The sequence below is a fragment of the Dipodomys merriami genome, unplaced genomic scaffold, assembly GCF_024711535.1.
Source record: "Dipodomys merriami isolate MVZ:Mamm:240054 unplaced genomic scaffold, mDipMer1.0.p SCAF_70, whole genome shotgun sequence".
NCBI lineage: Eukaryota > Metazoa > Chordata > Mammalia > Rodentia > Heteromyidae > Dipodomys > Dipodomys merriami.
In genome coordinates, this window is record NW_027206291.1 from 6,269,543 (window position 1) to 6,294,343 (window position 24,801).

The 24,801-nt window shown below is 50.9% G+C and overlaps 1 protein-coding gene across 1 annotated transcript in view; it reads left to right on the forward strand.

Annotated features, from left to right (window-relative positions):
- The first annotated feature begins 8,669 nt into the window (after window positions 1-8,669).
- Window positions 8,670-24,801, forward strand: part of LOC138817559 (ras GTPase-activating protein 3) — a 92,770-nt gene continuing 76,638 nt past the window's right edge. The window contains exon 1 of the mRNA XM_070008020.1: window positions 8,670-8,867. Coding sequence (XP_069864121.1) covers window positions 8,813-8,867 — 55 coding nt within the window. The 5' untranslated portion in view covers window positions 8,670-8,812. The remainder of the gene's footprint in view (window positions 8,868-24,801) is intronic.

Consider the following 24,801-nt stretch of genomic DNA (forward strand, 5'->3'; position numbering starts at 1 on the left):
GGAGAGCTAGGCTCAGAGCCCCATGTTGCTTTTATAGTGATTGGAATTGGTGAAGAGAGAAAAATTCTAATCCTGCTGTGAAACACATTTTTCAAGGGGTGAGGACTCTGCAGGTGAGCAACGCGTTCTTCCCCAGTGGACAAGTCTGAAGGGAGACCATCAAGGACGGGGTACTCCACTTCCTAGTCTGTCCTTACTCTCATCTCTTCCCTCTCCTCAAATTTTTATGGGTGAATTATAACGGAGTGAACAAAAAGTACTTTATATACATATATGAAAACATTAAAATCGATTACAATTACTCTTTAAAAGGGGGGAAGGGGCTGGGTGTCGGTGGCTCATGCCTGTCATCCTAGCTACTCAGGAGGCTGAGATCTGAGGATCATGGTTTAAAGCCAGCCTGGGCAGAAAACTCTGTGAGACTCTTAGCTCCAATAAACCACTAGAACACCAGAAGTGGCACTGTGGTTCAAGTGGTAGAGCACTCGCCTTGAGCTGAAGAGCTCAGGGACAGCGCCCAGGCCCAGAGTTCAAGCCTCATGACTGACAAAAAAAAAAAAAAAAAAAAAGTAATGGGGGTAAATTTGATCAAAGTATATCATATACATATTTGGAAATAAGAATGAAACCTGTTTGCACAACTAATATATGCTAATAAATGTTTAAAAAGCCCCAAAAGCACAAGTGCAAAGTCATATCAACTATTTGGGACAGAGAGCAAGCTGCTGGCCCTGATCTCTGAGGGCTGGCTGGCTATGCTTTCACCTAGCTCTCCAGGGGAGCCTGGCCTGGTCTCCGCAGGGCAAACCAGCTCCAGGGAAGCCCACAGGACCTGCCCTCCTCACATCCAGCCTCAGGATGGAACGAGAGGGCCTGTTCCTGCTCTAGAGCCCCAAGAGGCTCAACCCGCACACCCAGGGTGCTCCCCAGCCTGCCCCCAGCCACTCCTTGGTGGGGTAAAGTGGGGGCTAACGTCAATGCGTCTCTACCGTCTGCACTGCAGCATGCTTAGCCATGGGACTCCAAGGCCAGTGGGGCTCGAGGAGGTGGGGAGCAGGGAGATGACCACAGCCGTTCCATGTGTCACCTTCACACACCAGAGAAGCGGTACCCTTGAGGGTAAGTTAAATACTGTTATGACTTCTGAAAACATACACCATTTAATTTAAATAACTGACCTTTGGGCAATCACGATCCAGGCTCGTGAGCCAGCACCTCTGGCATACCAGTGGCTCTCAGTTGAACTGAAGGTCCTGAAATAAAGTTTTTAACATTTCATAAGCCAGATTCATGTAAGTGAGTCTAGAATAAAATTAAAATATTAGGTTGTGTTGTGGTTACTAAGGATACAATAGTTGAATGTAACACTGTGTGTGTATGTATGTGTGTGTGTTGTGTGGCTATGATCTAAATGCATTTAGCTTGTGATCCTTCCTCAAATCAATGCTGTCAGCTATTTTCTATCCAGGGCAGGAGACCTAGTGTCCAAAGTCTCAGAAAGAAGAGTATGACTTGATGTTAAAGGCAGAGAGGAAGAGAAAAAGAGAAAGAGAATGGAGAGGAAAAGGGAGAGAAGAAGGGTAGAACAGAGAGAGACAAAAGAGGAGGAAGAGGGAGAGGGGAGAGAAAGATAGATAAATAGAGAGAGAGAGAGAGAGAGAGAGAGAGAGAGAGAGAGAGAGAGAGAGAGAGAGAGAGAGAGAGAGAGAGAGAGAGAGAGAGAGAGGCAACGTGGGGCCTGGCTAGGAGCCCCTGGCCCAGAACTGTTTCCATGGGGGTCCCCATTTTTCTGATCAGACCCTCAGGGCTGGGGCAACAGGTGCCCACAGCCTTGGTGGTTTCTCCTGACCTCAGCCTTCCTCCCTGACGTAGAGGTGCAGCTCTCACCTTGGGCTCTGCCCTGTAAGGTGAGTAAACACGAGACCACACCCTTCCTGTTGAGAGTTTTGGTTTCCTCCTGAGAGACCTTGGTCTTTGGGCCATCAGTGAGCATCTCCACATGTCCTTGGCTCTTGAACATTTTGTTTTGACACAAGCATGGGTACATATGCAGTTTTAACCAGTGAAACAGACCCCAGTCCCTCTTCTCTCAAGGGTAACACAATGCAAAACACTGCCAGAATTCACCTGCTCAGGTTGCCCACCAGGCCTTTGAGATGTGTGTGTATGAGCATGTGTGCACTAGACCTGAGCCGTTTCACCACATATATAGATCAGGTGGAGATGTAGGGTATTTCCATCCCTCCAGGTCCCACCTGCCCCTCTTTGCAGCCGCAGCTCCATTCCCTGCCCCTGATAGTCACTCCTGATTCAATCAGGGTCATTGTGAGTTGTCCCCATACTCTGAGTGTCCTGCTAAGCAGTGTTTTTCTCTGTCTGCTCAAACATCCACCTGCTGAAGGAGCCATCCAAGGTCATTTCCAGTTGAGCCATTTTTGCAATGATGCGATGACCTCACTGTGTGTACATATGTCTTTGAAGGGCATCTCCTCTCTGCAGAGGGAGGAACAGACTGTGGGAAGGGCTTGGGCATGAGGGTGTAAGGGCTTCTCCAGTCAACGTTCCTCTGTCTCAGGAGCACAGGGAGGCTGAGGAGAGGCAGCCAGACTCTCTCAGAACAGAATCTTCACCGTGCTTGGAGGAGGTTGAACCTGGAAAAGATGCCAGCTTCCTGGGCATGGTACAGCTCTGGAGACAGGATGGCTGTGGGTGCCTCACCATCTTCTCCCATGACCAGGTATGAGATCTACAAACCTACCTATGCTCAGCACAATGGGCACCATCAGGAGGATGAGAGGGGAGAGATACCCTGGCTCTCAGGAAAGGAAATGGTATTGTTACTTTGCTAAAGCTCCAGCAAGTGTCTGCTTCTCATTAGCCACAACTGGTCCAGGGACTCAGCACACACTAAGGACCAGTATCAGCCACAACCAGAAGACCCACTTTAAGACAGATTCAGGGTAGTCTCAGAGGGGAGTGGTATTTACTCCACATTATTGCAAAGAAGAAAAGATAATTTATGTGTTGTGCACAGACTGAATGAACTGAAGGCAATGTCTATCATCCATTCTTCACACCCACATGTTGTTCCTTTGTCAGTGCAGTGGAATTTATTAATGCCCACACGGTGCCAGCTTTAGGCAAGGCACACACCTGGATACGTTTGCCCATTCTGTTGCTTAACACAGAGGACACCAAGGGTGGAAAATGTCCTCCACACTCCATCCTCCAATGATCCTGAAGCCAGGAGGAGTGGCTGAGGAGGAGGCGGTGGCGCCCAGGCCTGGATGTGATACAACTGATGATGATGTCCTCATCTCCTCAAAGCCTGTGTCTTTGAGAACACATGCCTTTGGTTCCTCACAGCGAGTGGCTGCTGGGGCTATATCTGAAGTTTTCCCTTTGTGCACTGTGGTGCTCCACTATAGTCCACTCAGTTACCCTGGAGAGGAGCTCTGCAGCCCAGGGCCACTATGTCAGAGAGCAGGTATGAGGACACACCATGCTGGGCCACTCCCAGCTGGCAGGTTATAGATATAACTACATGCCTAGTAGAGGCTTACTAAATGAGTTGTCAAAAAGGAAAATAGTACAAACCTATTGAACCTTGAAAGAAACAGAAGAAATAAAAATATTAGTACTGCAGTGGTGGGCACACGATTTTGCCTCCTTAAAGTAGTTTATACTGTATGGTGGGTCCCTGAATCTAAGGTTTTACCAAACGAGATGCTTGTACTGGCCTTTACAATATCCAACTGTATTTAGAAGTAGTTTGAGACTTGTTGCATTTTTCATTGTGTTTCCGGCACCTGGTTCCTTGGACTGGATGTGTTTGCAGTCAGTCCAGAGCTTCCTACAGCTCAAGGGTCCTCATGTTCCTTTGAGCCATGTGGAATTCTGTCAGTAAATTCCTGTCCCCTGGTCTTTTTAAAACTCAGAAATAATTCCATGAAGAGTTTAGATGAAAAAAGGCACACCCCCCTGACATTGTTGAGGAGGCAAAGCCTCAGGATCGAATTAATTGTTCCACTCAGCAATTTTGAGGTTTCAAAAGCATTTGGACAATTGACTGATGAGGATAAAAATTTAAGAAATAACTTCAAAAACCAAAAATGAAACCTCCATTTGGTAAAAAACCAAACGATGATCCTGTGAGAACCTGCTCACATCCTCATAATCAGCAAGATGGCCCTGCTGTCCACACGCACAGCCCTCCAAGCAGCTGGGGCTCTTCCATTGGCTTGCCTGCTGGGGGCTGGGATGCTCAGAGGTTCTCTGGGTAAGCTGTGGGGGACTCTGTTAGCAAGGACAAGCCTGGCCACACTGGTGACAGGCAGGTTTCATTGACTTACACAAAGAAGCTCATTTCTCACTTGCAGAGACACCTGTAGTTTCAGTGCCCTTGGGGAGCCGGTGGCCATGTGGTGACCAGGAATCTAGGCTGCCACTTTCTCTGCATTTCAGAATGAGGTTCCTCCATGTGTACATCTTGGTATAGCTGTGAGGAAGTGGGAAATATGCCTTTGTATTCCCCTGAGGACAAGGGCAAACTGCTTATAGCACCTCCAGGTGCTGCAGTAGACAGTCAAACAAGTCCACATAGGGTCTCCTTTCTACTAGATGCCCAGCCTCTGGGCAAGGTGTCTCTGATGTAGACCCCTCACCCTCACCTTCCAGCTGGCCCAACAGCCATCAGCTGGGAAGGACTGTCCAGTGGCACACTGCTTATGTATGTCTCTATTCTCTGTCTACGTCCCTGAGCCTCTCAAGCTACTAGGAAACAGTCTTCCTTGTCTTGTTTCCACCTTTTCATGAAATAATGTAACAAACCAAGATATTTATTTAGCAAGAAGCCACTGAGTATTATTTTCCAGTGCTCTAATGTCATTACAGATTGAAAGTACTTTGTAATGAACACACCTTTAAAAATAATTCTCTAAAACATTGTGTTGCTGTTAGCCAAAAACTTTTCTAAAAAACGGACTTACTTCCTTTTATTCGACAAAGTGGCTTGTATAAGGTACCTTATCTCTATATTTCCTTTTCAACTTCAACTTGAGTATCAGAAAGCTTATCACTGACCTTTATGATCATTACTATAGCCATTCTCAACTGAGATGGTTCTCCCCACAAGTTCTTTAATTTTTTATTTTATAAAAAGTATATTTTTTGTAAAACGTATTCTTTCATATATTGGTTATTTATTTTATGTTTCCTCAAATCCTTGAAAGCAGGCCAATCATATATTAATAACAAATGATCTAGTAATGTTGTTTGGGCAAGAAATATCTACTTGATAGATTAATACCCCTCAAGAAACATTTTGGGGAGGGTGTAGGAGATTATAACAAAGAGCAAAGAGTAACTGAGCTATGAATAAAGAAATTATAGGAATTCTGTACTGAGTCATCACCATTTCCTCTAGCTCTTTGCTATTTTCCTAGTGTTCACATCATATCTTATCTCTAAAAGAAGTCATCAGTAGAGGCCCCTGTGGGACCTTGGGCTTGTGCTTCTTGGGCCTTGATGCTTCAAAAGAAAAAGGAGGTTTATGACAGATCACCCTAAACCCTGTTTAGTAAAGCACAGAAGACTGAGAGGAGGAGCACATGGAGAGACATGCTGCCTGGTGTTCTGGCTACCTGCTCGCTCTTCTCAGTACTGGAATGCAGATAGCCCCAGGTCTGGGGGGCAAGCATGCACCAGCTTAACAAGTGTGTGATGAGCACAGAATGGTCCTTCAGGTGCAAGTGCTCTGCTGCTGGGGAGATTGTAGGCCTTAGTTATTGGCAAGGCCAGACAGAGATGCTCTGGTCCAAAGTGGCAGAAATCCTGGGGCTCAGATGGTGTGGTACATCATGTCCCAATCCTGCTCACATCAGATCCTGCCAGTACCATCTACAGCCTAGGATAGATAGCAGCTGGTCCTGCCAACATTCTCAGTGGCTATCTCAGAACCAAGTTCATAATGTTCATAATGGTTATGGAATAGCCTGAAGGCTGGGAGTCCTTTGCCAGGGCCAGACTATGCAGAGGTTGTTGGCTGAATGGTGTGCATCTGCCCACATCAAGCAGCTGAACATTTCATGATTCCTGGGGGTCAGCCTGCATTTCTGATACAGTGCCACACATGTCCATCCATCCAGAGATCACTCACTCTACACATCAGGCTATGTGTATTGGAATGGCTCGCTCTATAAGTGGGACAGAGATCATAACTTTTGGGGAACAATTGTCTTTAATCTCCTGATGTCTACATATGATTTCCTTTGGTTTTATACACTCAACTCAAGTAAGTCTTATTGGCTGTCTCCCTACCTTGTTCCTGGAAGCACCTCATTCAAGAATCCATTTCTGTGGCTCATTTTAGTTGGGATCTTTCTGGCTGCTCTGTCTTCAGCCTAGCTGCTGACGGTTTACCATCACCTGGCCTCTCTCAGTGCATGGTCTGACTGTCCTTGCTGCTCTCAGAGGGCCCAGTTCTGTAACAGTATCTCTCCCTCAGCCCATTCCTACCATGGACAGCCACCCTGAGCATATCCCTGTCACCTTGTTATAGGAATGTCTTGTCGGACCTGGGTTATAATCTCACAAGACTATTCCTCCTCTTGCATGCCACTACTCTGAGTAATGTGACACCTTTTGTTGTCCTCCATGATAATTTGGTTCTATTACTTCTGATTTGGGCAGACTGCTTTTCAAAAGCCTCACAAGTTCATCTTAGCAGCTAGGTGCTACGTCTTGTGCATGTCAAGGACTACTTGCCTGGTGGACTCTGCCTGACACCATTCAGATGTAGTTTAGATCTAGCCTTGTCCCCAGCTTCTGCCGCCTGTGCTCCCTGCCCTAAAGCTCTGTTGGCTCTCCCCTAACCTGCCCTGCTTCAGCTGGATGCTGCTGGTCCAGTACAGCGGAGACTGCTGATGGACTACTGGAATGTCCATGTTGTTTTGCAGAGGTGTGGGTGCTTTCAACACAGATCATACGCCTGTACAGGAGCCATAGGACCTCTGACACCCAGCTGATGTGGAGGAATCTGGCATGTAGGAATTTTGAGTGCATGAATCCAGTGTCTCCTCTCCTTGAAATCAGAGTCTACCCTTGGTAACCCTGGTGGGATGACACAGCTCTGCTACTTTCCTGGAGGATCCTGTCCACAGTGTGTGTGTGTGTGTGTGTGTGTGTGTGTGTGTGTGTGTGTGTGTGTGTGTGTGTGTGTGTGTGTGTGTGTGTGTGTGTGTGTGTTCCCTGTCTGCAGGATGTGGCAATGTCTTCATATGGTGTGGAGGTTTCTTCATTATCTTTCCCTCCATAAGGCAAGGCCACTTGTCATGCAGTCCCTATTTTCCCAATCTTCCTAATGCCAGTTTGTTTCCTTCCTGGCTCATAGCTGTGTACAGCAGGCATGCCCATGCCCCTTGGCAGGGATGGGTCCTCAAGGCCAAGCAAGGCTGAGAGGAGCCCCACTTACCACCTGGGGCCCACCAGGGCTCCACTTTCCTGAAGATGGTTTCCCAGAAGCAGGCTGACAGAGACCTGTGTGAGGAATTGGTATGGAAATGCCCCATAAGAGAAGGGAAGGAGCAGACAGGAGCAGCCCCTCTTTGGAGGCTCAGGGACCAGCCCTGCATTCCAGGGATTTAACACTTAAAAAAAAATTTTTTTTTTTTCCTGTTGACCCCATTTGTTAGAAAGTCTCTCAATAGAGGGGTTCTGGATGACACACTACATGTCACTCCAGAGGGTGCAGGGACTTCGAGCAAACACTGTACAGGCAGGCCCTGCAGCGATCAAGTCGGGAGGCCAGGGCGGCAGGGGCAGCCAGGGAGGCCAGGGCATCCAGGGCGGCCAAGAGGCTGGGGGGGGTGGGGGGACTGGGGCGGCCAGGGTGGCCAAGAGGCCAGGGTGGCCGGCCTGAAAGGAGACCAGGGAGGCCAGGTCGGCCGGCCTGAAAGGAGGCCAGGGCGGCCAGGGAGGCCAGGGCGGCCGGCAGGCCAGGGCGGCCGGCCTGAAAGGAGGCCAGGGTGGCCGGAGGCCCGCGACGGACAGCCGAGGACGGGTTGGTAGACCTGCGGCGCGGGGTCCAAACAGACCCGGCTTCCCGGTAGCTGGCGGTGTCACGTCCGGACTCCCGGGCGGCCGCTGGTAGATTACCTCCGGGGCTCTGGGGTCTCCACGCTGGGTTCTCCCGGTCTAGGGTTTCAACGTTAATTAACCTCTCAGTCCCAGCGTCGGAAGCCTGCGGCGTGGGCACCTTATCGGCAGCAACCACTTTGGTGAGGGAACAGACCCCTAAAGGCTCCGGCCCGGCGGGAGGCAGCTCCCGCGTCCCCGCACCTCGCGCGCAAGGGACTCCCGCGCGTACCGGAGGTGCCGCTCTCCAGCTCGCCGCAGTCCGTCCTTCCGATCCCGCCTCCGGGCCAGACTCCGCCCCCTCGAAGGATCGGCCAATGGAAAGCTGGGCCTGGGCTGTGGGCGGAACTATCGCGCTCACGTCCCTTTCTGTATCTCAACCAATGGGAAGCGGGATCCTGGAAGAGGGCGGAGCCTCTAGCTTCCCAGACCAATAAGAGGGCGCGAGGGCGGGGCCGGCGGGCGGGGTCGGCCGGCGGGCGGGCGCGGCTGTCGGAGCGCGGGGACTCACGACGCCGCTCCTCGGCTGCGCCGTCTGGACCTGCGGCTCGGTCTCGGTCGGCTCCGCCTCGCTGGCTTCCCCTGAGCGCCCCAGCCGCGGCCGCCCCTGCCCGCCGCGGCCGCGCTGTCCCGGGGCCCGACGCGCTTCGGCGAGGGTCGGCGTGCTCCCTCGGGCAGCATGGCGGTGGAGGAAGAGGGGCTCCGGGTCTTCCAGAGCGTGCGGATCAAGATCGGTGAGCGCGGCGGGCGGCGGGTAGCGGGCGGCGGGCTGCCGGCGGCCCTCCAGGGTCTCCTTGCCCGCGGCTCGGGTCCTGCGCGGCCAGCGCGGCCCGAGCCGGCGTCTCGGAGGCGCCCTCGTCCCGGGGACCGGCGGCTCCGCGGGACCGGCTCCGCGTCCTCCCGGGCCCACCGGAGCGGGCCCGGGTCGGGGCGCGGCGGCGGAGGTGGGCCCGCAGCTGGGCGCCTGGGCCGCGGCGTGCGTGAGCGCGCGACGCGGGCCTGCCCGCGGGTGGTCGCGTGGCGGGACGGTGGGCGCGCGCTGGGCACCGGTGTCATGCATGTGCGCGCGCCCGAGGGTCTGGGCGTCCCGTGTGGGGGCCCATTCTGCCCTCGCCCTGTCTGCCCTCGGAAACTTCATCTGGGGGTGGGGACCCCCTTCCCGGGGCCGGTCCCCCCTCCCTAGGGTCGGTCTCTCCCCCCTCCGGACCAGCCCCTCCCTTCCCCCAGGCCGGTCTCCCTTCCTCCCGGAGCTGGTCCCCCCCCTCCCCGGGGCCGGTCTCCCGCGGAGCCTCCGCACCCCTCCATGGAGAGCCGGCCGCGGGAGCCTGGACCGCAGGCCGCCGTTGGCCGTGGCCGGGCTCGGCCTGGCAGCGCGGCCCGGCTGGGCGGGGAGGCGGGCAGGGAGGACGTCTCGGCTATGTGGGGAGGGCTGGCCCGGCCTCCGCGCGGATCCTGCGGCCGGCATCCCGGGCCATCTCCCGAGGGCGCTCCTCGGAAGGAGCTGGTTGCTGGTGACCTTCGAGGCTGCGGAGCACTCCGCTCCAGCGTGCTGCTTCCTGTCTGCTTTATTTGAGGAGACGGCTGGGCCTGAGGCACAGGAGCACTGCAGGTGGATGTGACATTCGGCTCCAGCAGTGCGCTTTGGTAGGAGAACCCATTGCCATGTCAAACCGGGCACGTCAGCCAGCAGCGAGGGTCTTTCATACTCATCTCTGCCCGGAGGAGTGACCCCACGGGGTGCCAGGCCATCCGAGGGAGCAGCTGAGGCTTCCTGGGCGAGGAGTGGCTGGAGGGAGAAGCTAGCTTCCAGGTCACAAAGCCTGGCAAAGGCCCAGAGATCTGGCTCCTCAGCCTGCCTGTGAAGTCATTTTTTGTGTGTTTGTGGAATCAAACACGATTTCCTTATCTCTAAAAGAGTGTAGAGAGACAGAGGGTGAGAAAAGGCCTTGGTGCTCAGTATAGAAGCACTGGTGGGCCACAAAAGAATCTGTGCCCATAGGCAGTGGCAGCTTGGGAGGCAGCAGGTTTAGGAGTCTGTCCTCCGCTCTGTGCTGAAACACTGACTGTAGCATCCACCATGTCTTCATTCCAATAAGATGAGGGCTGGGTAACATTTTAGCATTTGAAATTTTGGGGCAGTGGCAGTGAGAAGGGTAGAAGGGCCTGAGCTGGGGCTGCTCGAATCCCCCTTTCATTCTTTGGCTCCAAGGCCCCTGTTTTCCTCTCAAGTACTCTCACCTGCAGAGCTGGTCAGGCCTGACACCTATGTCCTCTGTGGCTAGGGTGTTGGGGCCAGCACAGCTCTGTGCACACCGGAGGCCAAGGTTCCAGGTTTCTTTCTTTTTTTTTTTTTTTCCCCTTCTTGGGTCTTGGATCTTGAACTCAGGGCCTGGGTGCTGTCTCTGAGCCTCTTTGTGCTCAAGGCTAGTGCGCTACCACTTGAGCCACAGTGCCACGTCCAGCTTTTTTGAGTAGTTTATTGGTTTATTGGGGATAAGAAGCTCACGGAGACTTTTCTGCCGGGGCTGGCTTTGAACCGTGATCCTCAGATCCCAGCCTACTAAGTAGCTAGGATTAGAGGTGTGAGCCATGGTGCCCTGCTGGGCTTACTTTCTGTATGCTTCTCTGTACTGTTCTGGGATTGCTGTAGGTGAGAGCTCCTGGCTTTAGGTGGTGTAGGAGTTAAGGAGAGCAGAAGTACCTTACTCTCTCCACTCCCACAGGTGCCCCCGGTGCCATTCAGCTCTCACATTTGCCTGGGAGCCTTGTCTCCAGGCTGCTGACTTTTGGCCAAGTCTGCTAGTGACTTGTTGAACAATGTAGGCAAACCTCTTCCCCTTCACCTCCTCCTTTTCTCATCTGCACATGGCAGGCTGTCCTTGCCTGCTTCATCTGATGGGTGTTTACAAGACAGTGTTGTTTAGGCTTAGTCAATGGCCTTCCCCAAGAAAATGTGTATGTGTGTGGGGCGGGAAGGGGGGGGGCGGACAGCAGAAAATTGTCCCTAAAATCTTACAGATGAACTGCATCGCTACACTGTTGCTAGGAAAGTAGTAGGCAGGCTATTTTTCAGGGGGAGTTTCAGTTATGGGGCTTGGCTGCTTTTGGTTTTGATTTCAGAATATGGGATTTGTTCTCTTCAGAGTCTAACTGGAGAAAATAGAGAATCTTCCTCTTTCTTCTTTCTGAACTCTTGTTCCTTCAACATTTTGCAAATAGGATAATAGAGGGGAAAAAGAAGTATGGTGTTTCTATTGTGACCATTTTGAGTACTTGTGTTGAAGAATCTATTACTTCCCCATTTAAATTTTGCAGGGTTATTTTGGATGTGTTCTCCTGTACCCTTAGAATCTTAAACATTGTATCTCTGGTAACAATTACTTCTTTGTTACAGCAATGTCTCAGCAGTCCTATGTGACTGATCCTTGCTTCCTGAAGGCTTCTGTGTTGAGGAAGTGTGTGGTCTGACTCCACCACCAGCACTGACCCATGATTTGGGGAACAGCCACTGTGAAAGCCCTTCTGCTCAGCAGCATTATTTTGGGTCTGGCACTTCTGAGGCCTTCAGTATGGCTTTATTTTCCACTCATACTTTTCCTTTTGTGTAATATTTACTACTTTTTTTTTTTTTTTTTACAAAAGTGCTGTGTTATCTTGATAAACACATTCAGTAAAAGGTGTGCTGCTATGAATAAAACTTAAACCTCCTAACCTTTCATTCCTAGAGCAGAAAAGTCCTCTTGAACAGCTGTGACTGGTTTCCTTTTTTTTTTTTTGAGGTGCTATCAGAAGTCAGGCCTGCTGAGAGCCTGTGGATCTCTGGAAAGCCAGGCTTTATCTCCTTTGCCCTCAGACCCTAAGCCACTCCTGTAAGCTTTTCTTGGCTGTTGGTATCTGCTGCTCCATTCCTTTATTGAGAGGTTAGAACTTGTGGTGAGGAAGGGCATTGGCGGTCAGAGCTATTCCTTCCATTCAGGAGGACTTGGGGAGCTGCAGGCCAGGACTGGTGGCCTCTTGCCTAGTGGCTGCTTGCCTGATGGCAAACAAAATCTCACCAGAAGAGGACAGGTGTGGTGGTGACAGACACAAGTACAAGATAGGGTCATTGAGCGGTACCTTGGCCAGTCACCTGGTGAACAGGTGGCTAGTGACAGCTCTAGGTATGGTCTAGTAGCACGGGATTCTGGTTCAGCTCTACCTGGAGTGTGGCAGTTGGGTGCCAGGGCTGAGATGGGGATCACAGCAGGCAAGAGGGCGGGCAGTAGACCTGAAGAAGCCAGGTCTACTTTGTCTTCACATTTGGACAGGTTGTCAGAGTCGTGTCTTCCGGGCCAGGCAAGAGTGGTAGAGAAGAGCTGTTCTGTTACTCCATGGAGTTACCTCAGGTATGTGACAGTGTCTAGAGTGTCTGGGGGTGGGAGTGTGCCGTGCTAGCCATGTGTGCTCCTTGGCGTCAGAAACTTTAAATTCTCCTGCACTCTTTGATGCTAAAATTAGCTTGGGTATTCCATTAACCGAGCTCAGCTAAGCTGTCTGCACTATTTTTAGCTGCTCAGGACTAAAGTGCAGAACTTGGCACCTGTGGAGGCTGAAGCTTCGGCAAGGGTGGCGTCAGCCTGAGATCTCAGGTGCAGTCTCGGAGGTGGTTGGGTTTGCTGTGTGTCAAGGGTGGTGAGAAGTGCAAGTTTTAAGTGAGAGATTCATGTCTTATCATCTCACTTTGTTTAAATCCTCAACTTCAGGAGATTGAGATGGAGGAAGGGAAGCCCATAGAATGCAGTCTGCCTAAAGACTAAAGGAACTGTCCAGTTTTGTTTGGCCTGGAATTTCTGCCTTCCTTCCCTCTGAATGCTGCCTGTCAGGTCACAGCATGGCTTCCTCCTCTGGTTTGCTAGGGATCAGGAGGGTAGGAAGGGACCATGAATTGATAGATGCAGACAGTAGGTTGAACATTGGTTGAGGAGATCTGGGACTGAGCCTCACTCCCCAGCAAGTGCAGGGCTAGAACAGGAGTCAGGGATACTTGGGCCTGACAACTAACCATCTCAGCTGGGATCTGGATATCAGGGTAGAGGCCCTGAGATCCACTCATTTCCAAAGCTCAATGACCAAATAGAAAAAAGTAGGAACAAAATAATGTAAATGCAGGCTGCAAGAGTGATTTTACCGCCACATGTGGTCTGCTTTTTGAAGAATGAGTGAAGCCGAGGCCAGACACGAGAAATAGGCATGGATTGGACCTGGACCAGTTGTTTGCTGGTCTGCCGGTCTGCTGTTGTTGGAAGATCGCTGTTAAGACAGCTGAATCCCTCTTGTAGTTGAGGACGTTACTATGCCTCAGAATCTTCTCTCTGGCTTCATTAAAAAAAAAATCCTTCTGAGGAAAAAATGTTCACTTTCCTGTTTAAAAGTTCTTGAGGCTTCTCTTTCTAGTTCCAAATCCACTTGTGGAAGATTTGCTTTGGTTTTATGTCCTCCACCTTTCCCTTGCCTCAGCGTTGGCCCTGGTTTCTTTTTTTTTTTTTTTGGGTCCGGTTGTGGGGCTTGAACTCTGGGCCTGGGCACTGTCCCTCAGCTCTTCAGCTCAAGGCTAGCACTCTACCACTTGCGCCACAGCGCCACTTCCAGCTTTTTTCTTATGTGGTGCTGAGGAATCGAACCCAGGGCCTTGAGCATGCAAGGCAAGTGCTCTACCACTGAGCCACCTTCCCAGCCCTGGCCCTGGTTTCTAGGCCGGCACGCCAGCCAGGGACACACAGACACCTTGTGGTGTGGTGCGGTAGTTGGTACTAGTCCAGACTGTGGCGTATAGGACAGGTATTTTTAATTCCTCTTGTCGTAGGCTTGCAGAAGCCAGGTGGCTTTCCCAGTGTCATGCTCCCAGCAGAAGATTTGCTGTCAGGGTGAGACACCCAGGGCCATGCCACTCAGTGGTCCTCTGATGAGTTTTTGGAGCCTGACATTAGGCATCTTATGGTCAGCAAGCCATATCCCTGCCTCTGACAGCAGTGGATGCTCTTCCCACAGATGACCAATCCTTTGCCTTTTTTTTTTTTTTAACATTAATAATACTAGGGGATTTCATTGTGGTAATTCCATACATGTGTACGGTGAACTTTGAACATACACACCCTTTTAATTTTCATTTCCTTCTCCACTTTTCAAGCATGTGTATAGTGAACTTCCAGCCCCTTCACTCTTCAGTGTCCTTCCACTCCCCTCAGACTATGGCCCGTTATTATTATATTTTTTGGTACATCTTGAAGGCAACCTTCATGGGGCCGCGTCAGCAGAGTTCAGCCTTTAGGGTGACCAGCTCTTGTAGCTACAGAGCTGAGGAGTCGATTTCAGGAGTTACTGCTTGTGAGCACTGCTCTGGGTGAGGGCCTGGTCTGATCACTGTCTGGTAGACAGTGCTTCCTGGGGCGGTCTGTGTTGACAGCCTTCAGACCAGGGTCACAGGGTGGGGCTCCTCTGGAAGTGGCTGTCACCCTCCATCCTGACTTTCTTCTCTGGGTAGATCATGGCCCACTCTCAGCTCCAGTTCCCCAGGATGGCTCTGACAGGTGGGAGGTGGGGAGGGTGAGGGGTAACTCAACTGGCATACTAAAGGGTGATTTAGCCCAAGTCCACAGGCCCCCTGGGGTCAGGGTTATTAGCAGAGATCCAAGAACATGAACTACTTCTGCAGAACTGATCTGTGTGTAGCCCCAGGGGCCCCGGCCGGGATGGACTTCTGTTCCTAGTCTGGGGTGGGTGCTAGGACAAGGCTGGTTTTCCCATGATCTTTGGGATGAGGGCTGAGCTGGGGAATTCCAGACCCTCAGTACTGCAGCTGGCAAGCTCAGCCCTCTCCGGAAGTCCTTCTGGGCTGACCTGGAGCTGATGGCTGATGGCTGGCTGCTGTGGGACTGGAATCCTGGGAAAGTTCTGTTGCCAGGGCCCTTGGAGAGAGTTGTATCTCTCATTCCCCTGGCTGACCTCTCAGATTCCTACTTCTGGATTTGAGGGTTTGTGCTTGTTCTGCTTGCTGGAGGTAGAGCACAGGCCCATGTGCCTTCTCCTGGCTTCTTGCAGGGAGGATGTGCTTCTGCTGCCTAGCCTGCAGGTGTGGACATGGGCTGAGTGCACAGCACAGGCAAGTAGATTCCCAGCTTTAAGTCAGGAAGGACTCCAAAGACATCTGTTCCCGAGTTTCCAGGACCCCCAGGAATGACATTGACAGCTGTGAATAGGCTTTACCCTAGGACCACATAACAGGGTACTTTATCTACTGTTTTGGGCTGAGTTCTAAGGATGGGAACTGTGTTCTCTGCTCACAGGGAGAGCTCTCATTGCTTTGTGCACACCTGGCATTACCTGATGACTGGTACCCATAGGGCTTGTGAAGAAGTGGGGTAGGGAAAGAGAACTGGACTGCACCCCTGAGGCAGGCATCGAGGTGAAGGCAAGTGCCAGTCTTTCTTTTCTCCTTTTTTACCAATATTTACTTGTGATATGATTACAAAGACACAATACCGCATATGCAGGTGCTCACGCACACAGCCTTCACCGGCGTACATGTACTCAGGTACTCTACACAATATGCACATATATCCATAAAGAACGTGGACACACCATCTGCAACCTTTATAGGCTCTGCTCATGCACAGCACACATGTCACGTGTACATCCTAGGACATCTTCAGGATAGAGGTGCATGCCCTTGTGTGTACTGTTATAGTTGGGTGACTCCCACTGGGTCCCTTTTTGCTGAGATCCACAGCAGTAGGAATAGGTCAGTCCTGGCCCTGTGAGCCACGTGGAGTAAAAAATGGCCCTTGATTCTAGCATAACCCTTAATCTTTTTTTTCTTTCCAACATGGCTGGGCCACCTAACACTTCCGGTCATGTGATCTGACTCCACAGTGTGTGTGTTTAGGATCACTCTAGGTGTATGTTTAGGGATTTGAGAGCCTGCTTAAGATATCTTGGTCCCTGCTTCTATAGCTTTGAGCTGGGTATACCTGTCCTTCTCCTGTCTGCACTTGAGGCCTTTTCCCAGTTTTTTGTTTGTTTGTTTGTTTATGTGGTACCAGGGCCTCAGGGCCTCATGCATGCTAGGCAAGCACTCTACCATTAAGTACCTCCTTCCCTCCCACCGCACCAATTGTTTTTGAATTTTAAATATTTTGTGTTTACGTAGTACTTTATGCCCTAAGGACCCTCCCCCCCCCACCCTTAGGGTCTTTCTCATGACTTTTTCCTGTATTTGTTTTCCACCTGTGTGTTAGTAGGATCTAAGGCCAGTCCCGTGCCCAGGCTGTACCCAGGAAGTCGTACTGGAATTCAGGTGGATGTACCCGCATCAGTAACTTTGGCTCAGGCTTGTGGGTGACTTCTCTTTAGGGCTTGTTTCAGGCCAGAATTCATTGATATAGACTCCTGGAAGATGACCTTGCTGGCACAGAATGTGTAGGGCCCTGCTGAAGTGCTCAGTCCCCTGAGCATGCTGCTGCATATGCTTTTGGTGTCCCTGGGCTGCAGGCAGGCTGTGATGACTCTCTCGAGGGTCTGCAGAGGCGGAGTCAGAGCCCTCAGTGCGGCTCTGCGGCTCCCCCCCCCCTCCCCATCCCCATCCGTTGTTGGTGATCTGTGGCATTCCTTTTGCCATTCATCATTTCCTGCTCCTAGCCGGCAGTGTGTTCAGTGTTTGGAGAGCTTTTCTCAGCACTAGGACCCAAGAATGTGTTTATGCATGATCTGAGTGAAAATAAAGGATCACGTGGAAAGAAAAAATATTCTTTACTGTGCCTTTGCTGAATGACTTGATTTGCAATTATTTTGTGTAATGAAGTATACTTCCATATTTTATCTAGGGTATCCTCTCTCTTCCTTGTCTTCTTTCTGGGTCCTCTAGACAGCAGGAGGAGGGAGGGTTTGGAGGAATGAGTAGGCTGGAGGGATATGCAGTTATTATTCCTGAGTCAAACTTGGCGTTGCCTCCTCCTTGCTGTTCCCATTCACCACCACCAAGAACAGTGTGATTGTGTTCCCCACAGCTCTACTTGGCACTGCTTGGCCAGGGGCCAGATGTCCGCCCCAAGCCACAGTCACACCTGCTCCCTAGTTCCCCTTGAACCAGTGATGTGGGAAGGGTCTGCCTGTGCTGTGTAGGAAAACATGGACATGGAGGCCGTCTGTAGACGTAGGGAGTGATGATGCAGATGCAGTTCTCTATGTTCAGATTCTGGATGTGTTTCAGTTGTTGGTCTCCCAGGGAAAACAGGCAGAGGTGGCTCATGTTCTGGCCTTTGTCTTCTCTCTCTTAAGGTGCTCACTTATTTGTAGGGTCCTTGTCACAAGGGCAATTAAAGGGCAATATAGGACAATGTTATGCTGATCATGAGCACCTGCAGTTGCTTGTAGGGTCCTGTCACCCTTGGTTGGCTTACTGTCTCCTTTGACAAGAAGAAGGAATGTGCTGTGGTTGGGATGTTGAATATCCTCAGAGGCCTCTGTGTTAGAGGGTCAGCGCCCAAGTTGGTGCTGTTGGGAGGTGGAAAAGCACCTTTAGTAGGTGGCCAAGTTACCTGCCACTCTTGCTGGGCTTGATAGCTTTGTGAGCCCTATCATCCCAGCTTGTTGGCTTTGGTACACATGGCTCAGAAGTCATTCCTAATGTCAAGAACTGAAGATGAGGGCTGGGAAGGTGGCTCAGTGGTAGAGTGCTTGCCTTGCATGCCTGAGGCCCTGGGTTCGATTCCTCAGCACCACATAAGCAAAAAGAAAAAAGCCAGAAGTGGCGCTGAGGCTCAAGTGGTAGAGCGCTAGCCTTGAGCTGAAGAGCTGAGGGACAGTGCCCAAGCCCAGAGTTCAGGCCCCACGACCGGACCCCCCCGCAAAAAATAACAAACAAACAAACAAAAAGAACTGAAGATGACTAAGAAGGGAGAGAGAGACCATCTAGTGTCTCCTGAGTTCTTGTCCTCAGGAGACTAGCTACCCATCCCAGCTCTTGAGAGCTGGTTGGCCTTGTGGATGCAGAATAAGCATGGCCATCTGCCTTGGTCTTCTAGACCTTTTAGCCAGGGAGGGAGCTTTTCCAGACCAGCAACTTTTTAACGTTTTTTTTTTAAATTTTATTTTTATGCACAGATTCTCTCCAGGCAGGTCCCTTCTTTCCCCAGAGGACATCTGCATTGGTTGGGAGGGTATACCATGGACATCCACTGGTGGAGGGCGGGGCACTTTTTCATTACCCCATACTCCTCACAGTAGTCCCCAGAGAGCCCCAGAGTATGTAGTGCTGAGGGTGAGAAGCCCTTGTTGAGTGACATTCTTGGATGTTGTTGAATCAACAGCATTGGACTCTGGGAGTATTGAGGGTGTGGCTTTCAACTTCTCTTTAGGAAATGGGATCTCTGGAGTTGTCAGTCACATTTTGGGGGTAGAGAACAAACAGGTTCTGTGCATATCTTCTGGAGAAAATAGTCTGATGGTAGACTGCACAGTTGCTACTAACCATTCCAGTGGGACTGGACTGTCCTGATCTTAGGGCTGAGTGGCAGACATTGGGAGCCAGTCTGCTTGGTGTAAACTCTAACCCTGTAGCTTACTAGCTGTGTGTGACCTTTGCCAGAGTTATTTAAGTTCTCTAGGTTTTAGCGTCATTATTGAGGTTGATAAAAATTGCTCCTTTGTAGGCTGGTTAAAAGGTTGGGTGTTAATTCCATGCCCATTTCCAAGAATATTACTCTTATTACAGGAGCAGTATGGAGCTTGTCCATTACTCAGAATGTAATTAACAGAAAAGATTTCTCTTGAGCACATGTTATTTTCTTCATGAGCTCTAGGAGTGCATCTCAGCTGGGACAGGAGGGCACAGGCTGTGGGGCCACTGTGGCCCCGTATGTGCCCCACCTGTTGTGTGTTGGCTGCCTGGGCTTTGGGTTTCTACTCGTTCTACCGGGCTGATGACAGTCTCCAAGCAGACCTGGAATGTAGTGAGCCTTGGCCTTGTAGGGAGCTTCTGTGTCACTTCCTCCTGGAGGATGTACAAATTACTGCTACAAAAATGCTGATTATGACAGTAAGTAAAATATTAATTGAGTGGAGAATCCTGGGCATAATGTCCTCTAATGGATGCACTGCAGCATGATGGGTGTGCAGGCATCATTGGCCACTTTCCCCAGATCTTGACTGGGAACTTGGCATTGGTTCTTGCTGCAGCTGGTGATGGACACTTGGTATAGGCGTAGTAAATCAGAGCACAGGGCACAAGATGTGACTAAAGACAGCTTCTACAGTACCACTGGGCAGGATGCATTCCAGGTGGCCCCTAAGGTACTCAGCTTGGTTCTCAGCTTTGTGCCCTTTGCTAGACCATCCAGTGGCTCTCTTCTGTGGCTCTTGTGACAGGAAGGGTATGTGCTCTGGTAGGGAGTTTGAATGACCCCCAAGGGTTCATGGGCTAGATGCTTACTTCCTATCTTAGCACAACTAGGGAGTCTCAGAGCCATTAGGAGGTGGCTGAGTTGGAGGCCTTGGAGTCATTGGAGATTTCCCTCAAAGGAGACAGACTCCAGCCTTGTCCTGCTCATTCATTCCCAGCCTCATACCTCCCACACTTCTACCATGAGGTGCAGCAACAGGCTGCAAGCCGTGGGCCAACTGACCATGGGCTGGAGTTTCCAAAATGGAACCAGTACGAACACATCCTGGATGATCTGACAGACTATAGGAAACGATCTTGCAGCTAGCCTCCCTGAGAGAACACTGGGTAGTATGTAGTCAGGTCAGATGAGGGTTCAGCTGCGTGCTTCCAGCATCATACCCTGGGAAGCTGGTTTGCCTTCCATCGAGGCGTTTGCCTTCCATCGTCTGGTTTGCCTTCCATCATCTGCTGGATTTGATTCCAGCAAAGCTGACTGGTTTGTCCCAGCTGGAGAATGCCAGAGACACTCTCCTTGCACAGGGGCAAAGCTGATGCTACTCCTCTGCTGCGAATGAATGCAGATGTTTTCAGGCTGCCAGATTTCTCTCCAGGCCTCATTCTGTAGCCTGTCTGTGGAGGTCTCCTTTCTTGCTCAGGCCTACTGACTGCTTATAGCCAGGGTTGAGTAGTAGTACTTGGCATCCCCTGGGCTTGTTCCCTCCTCTCCAAGACTAGTTGGATCATTTCACTGATGCTTTGTAAGTAGGGATACTGATGGCCAAATCCTATTCAAGTGACCAAAGTGAACCAAAGTTGCCTTGATAAGTAAATTACTAATTAGGATTAATTAATTTTCACCACTGTGGCTTACGGTGTTATCTATAAATTTAAGGGTAAAATGAGGTCTGGGACTCATTGTGTACCATTTGGCAAGTGGGCAGCTACTTTTTATGGCTGGAGCTCATGCTGGCTGTCAGAGCTGGGAAATGCTGATTAATTCATCTGTCTGTTCCAGGCCTCCTTCTCTTCACTCAGGAGACATGTGAGGCCCGGATGTACTAGAGCTCTTTCCAAGATAGGTTTGGACTTGGGTCTAATAAAGGAAACCTCAGGAAATCCAGAATAGAAAGCTAGCACATGGCAGAGGAAATTCATTTTAAGGTCCACAGATAAATTTGTGGTTTGACTTACTAATAGCACAGAAACCAGTCAGCTCAGCGAGGATGAGGAATGTCTCATTTGCTTAGTCTCCAGCACCTCGCTTAGTGTCTGCTTAGAACTTAGAAATGCAGGGCAAGCGTTTGAGGGATAGGTGAGTTAAGTTTGCCTGATCTCTCACATCTACTGTTCCCGGGTCTGGAATTCGGGTGGCGAATGCTGCCAGTGTGTTTTTCTTGTTAGAAGGTTGCTGTCATTCCCCAGGTTTGTTAGAAGTAGCGTGGTCCTCTCAGATGAACTGACCAGTACCTGTCTTGAGTAAATACGTCTAGATGCTTCTTTTGTTCAGTGTAAATGGTTGTACAGTCATAGGCAGCTCTCAGTGCTCGGTGGTGCTCCCTCCCAGAACTCAGGTGGTTCCACCTCCCAGTGCTCAGATGGAACTCCCTCCCAGAGCTCAGGTGGTGCCACCTCCCAGTGCTCAGGTGGTGTTTCCTCCCAGTGCTCAGGTGGTCCTCCCTCTCAGAGCTCAGGTGGTGCCACCTCCCAGTGCTCAGGTTGAACTCCCTCCCAGAGCTCAGGTGGTGCCACCTCCCAGTGCTCAGGTGGAGCTCCCTCCCAGTGCTCAGGTGGAGCTCCCTCCCAGTGCTCAGGTGGTGTTCCCTCCCAGTGCTCAGGTGGTGTTCCCTCCCAGTGCTCAGGTGGTGCTCCCTCCCAGAGCTCAGGTGGTGCCACCTCCCAGTGCTCAGGTTGAGCTCCCTCCCAGAGCTCAGGTGGAGCTCACTCCCAGTGCTCAGGTGGAGCTCCCTCCCAGTGCTCAGGTGGAGCTCCCTCCCAGTGCTCAGGTGGTATTCCCTCCCAGTGCTCAGGTGGAGCTCCCTCCCAGTGCTCAGGTGGTGTTCCCTCCCAGAGCTCAGATGATGCCACCTCCCAGTGCTCAGGTGGAGCTCCCTCCCAGTGCTCAGGTGGTGCTCCCTCCTAGGGCTCAGGTTGAGCTCCCTCCCAGGGCTCAGGTGGAGCTCCCTCCCAGTGCTCAGGTGGAGCTCCCTCCCAGTGCTCAGGTGGTGTTCCCTCCCAGAGATCAGGTGGTGCTCCCTCCCAGAGCTCAGGTGGAGCTCCCTCCCAGGGCTCAGGTGGTGTTCCCTCCCAGAGCTCAGATGGAGCTCCCTCCCAGGGCTCAGGTGGTGTTCCCTCCCAGAGCTCAGGTGGAGCTCCCTCCCAGGGCTCAGGTGGTGTTCCCTCCCAGAGCTCAGGTGGAGCTCCCTCCCAGGGCTCAGGTGGTGTTCCCTCCCAGAGCTCAGGTGGAGCTCCCTCCCAGGGCTCAGGTGGTGTTCCCTCCCAGAGCTCAGGTGGAGCTCCCTCCCAGGGCTCAGGTGGTGTTCCCTCCCAGAGCTCAGGTGGAGCTCCCTCCCAGGGCTCAGGTGGTGTTCCCTCCCAGAGCTCAGGTGGAGCTCCCTCCCAGGGCTCAAGTGGTACTCCCTCCTAGGGCTCAGGTGGAGCTCCCTCCCAAAGATCAGGTGGTGTTCCCTCCCAGAGCTCAGGTGGAGCTCCCTCCCAGTGCTCAGTTGGAGCTCCCTCCCAGAGCTCAGGTGGAGCTCCCTCCCAGAGCCCAGGTGGAGCTCCCTCCCAGAGCCCAGGTGGAGCTCCCTCCCAGTGCCCAGGTGGAGCTCCCTTCCTGTGCCCAGGTGGTGTTCCCTCCCACAGCTCAGGTGGAGCTCCCTCCCAGAGCTCAGGTGGAGCTCCCTCCCAGAGCCCAGGTGGAGCTGTCTTCCTGTGCTCAGGTGGTGTTCCCTCCCAGAGCTCAGGTGGAGCTCCCTTCCTATGCTCAGGTGGTATTTCCTCCCAGAGCTCAGGTGGTGCTTCTTCCAGCTGTGGCTGTGGTCTACTGAGGAGGATTTCTCCCATTCCCGCATTTCTACAATGGGCACAGGTGTGTGAAACTTCATGTGGCCCCTGGCACAGGGCTCCAGGCTGGTTCATGGCTCTGGAGGTGTGGGTTGAAAACCAAGCCAGGAAGGTCTCCTTCTAATGGTAGGTGCTAGGGCTGAGAGAGGCTCGTGTCTGCTTGGTGATGGTGGCTCAGCAGCAAGCATACTGGGCCGAGTACCCTGCAGTGGCTGCAGACCTTTGCTTCTGAGCTGCTGGTTTCTTGTGGCTCCCTCTGGAAAGGGCAGCTGTAACACGAGCTCCTCCCCTGTGGTGACTGATTCACCCTGCCTTGCTAAAGCTGGCTGCTGCTTCTTTGGATTCATCCCTTCAAACTCTTGACAGGATTGAAGGCTGAGGGTGGGGCTGTGGAGAAGGAAGCAGATGCCCTTTAATCTGAGGTGTTAAAAAGGTGTGTTATACCCCTACAGGATCTAACAGTTAAGGGTGGGAAGATGGAAGTTGGCCCCCCTCACCTGTCTACCAGGATGATTTAGAGCGACCTATGGCCGTATGGGAGCTATGCTGGGGGCTCTAGGGAATTGGTCCCAAGCTTAGATGTAGTATCTCCTTTCTGATTTTCTCTTTTCATACATACTGTGCTTCCTGTCCTCGGCTGCAGCTTGGGCTCCTTTGTCAGGCTCCAGAGAGGAGCCAGAGAAGGTTCTGTTGCTCTGTATACTTTGCAGTTTTTAGATATGGTGGTGGAAGTGGAGACTGGGATTTCCTGTGAGGGCAATTTATTTTAATCCATGGAAGATCAACAATTGGCCCTTGGTTGGATAGTGAGCAGTCAACCACCAGCTAAAGGCTCAGATTCTTGGAGTTAAAAATAGAAGTTGAAGGAAAAAAAGTAGCTTAGTGGAGGATTAAACTGGAGAGGAAACTCTAAGGAGCAAAAACGCAAGGTGAAGAAGTGGACATGTGGGCACAGAGCTTCGGGGAAGGTGGGTGCCAGTGCACCGGAGACTCCTGTGAATGTCTCTGCTTTTTTCTTTTTCTTTTTTCCTTTCTTCTTTTTTTAAATTCAGGGGCAGTAAATACTTGTTTATTTTTTATTAAAGTGATTTTTCACACACATACAGATAGGTTGTACAAAGGGGTTTTATTGTGATATTTTCATATATACTTAACAGGGTAATTTGATCACATTCACTCCTTTACTTTTTTTTTTTTTTTTGCTGTTATTGGGGCTTGAACTTAGGGCCTTGGGCTATTGCTTGGCTTGCTCATAGCTGGCACTCTACCACTTGAGCCACACCTCCAGCTTGGATTTTTGCTGATAAAATTGGAGATGGGTCTTGCAGGCTTTCGAGCCAGACTGGCTTCAAATCATGATCTTCTGATTTCAGCCTGTGAGCATCTAGGGTTACAGGCATGAGCTACCAACATCTGTTTTCCCTGGTTTCCCATTCATGCATGCTTATGAAGTACTTCAATCATATGCACTTCCTCTTCACCCTTTTCTGTTACCCTCCCTGTTCTTGTTGGCTCTCACTTCCAAACAGTTCCTATTTATACTTTTGTCATTCTTTTTTAGTTTTGTATTCTGTGTGTGACATGTGACATTTGTTTTTCTCTCTCTGCCTTATTTAACTTAACATGCTAATTTATAGTTTTCTGCAAATGACATAATTTCATTTTTCATTATGGCTGAATAGTATACCCATTGTATATATTTACCACATTTTCTTTATCCCTTTTTCAGTTGATGGACACCTGGACCAAATGCATAGCCTGGCTACTGTAAACAGTGTTATCAACATGAGTATACAGATGGATCTATTATATGTTGACTTTCTTTGTATATATGCTCCAGTGATATAGCAGGATCATATGGTAATTCTATTTTTAGTTTTTTGAGAATCCTCAGAATCTTTATTTATTTTTGTTGGTCATGGAGCTTGAACTGTGGGCCTGAGTCTCATGGCCTTTCCTGCCCAGGCTGGCTGTAAACTGAGATCCTCAGATCTCAGCCTCCTGAGTAGCTGGTATTACAGGCGTGAGCCACCAGCACCTGGCTTTCAGTGTTGATTTTTTTTTTTTTTTTGGTCTGTCGTGGGGCTTGAGCTCTGAGCTTGGGTGCTGTCCCTATGCTTTTCAGCTCAAGGAGAGTGCTCTACTGCTTGAGCCACAGTGCCACTTCCGGTTTTCTAGTGGTTTTTATT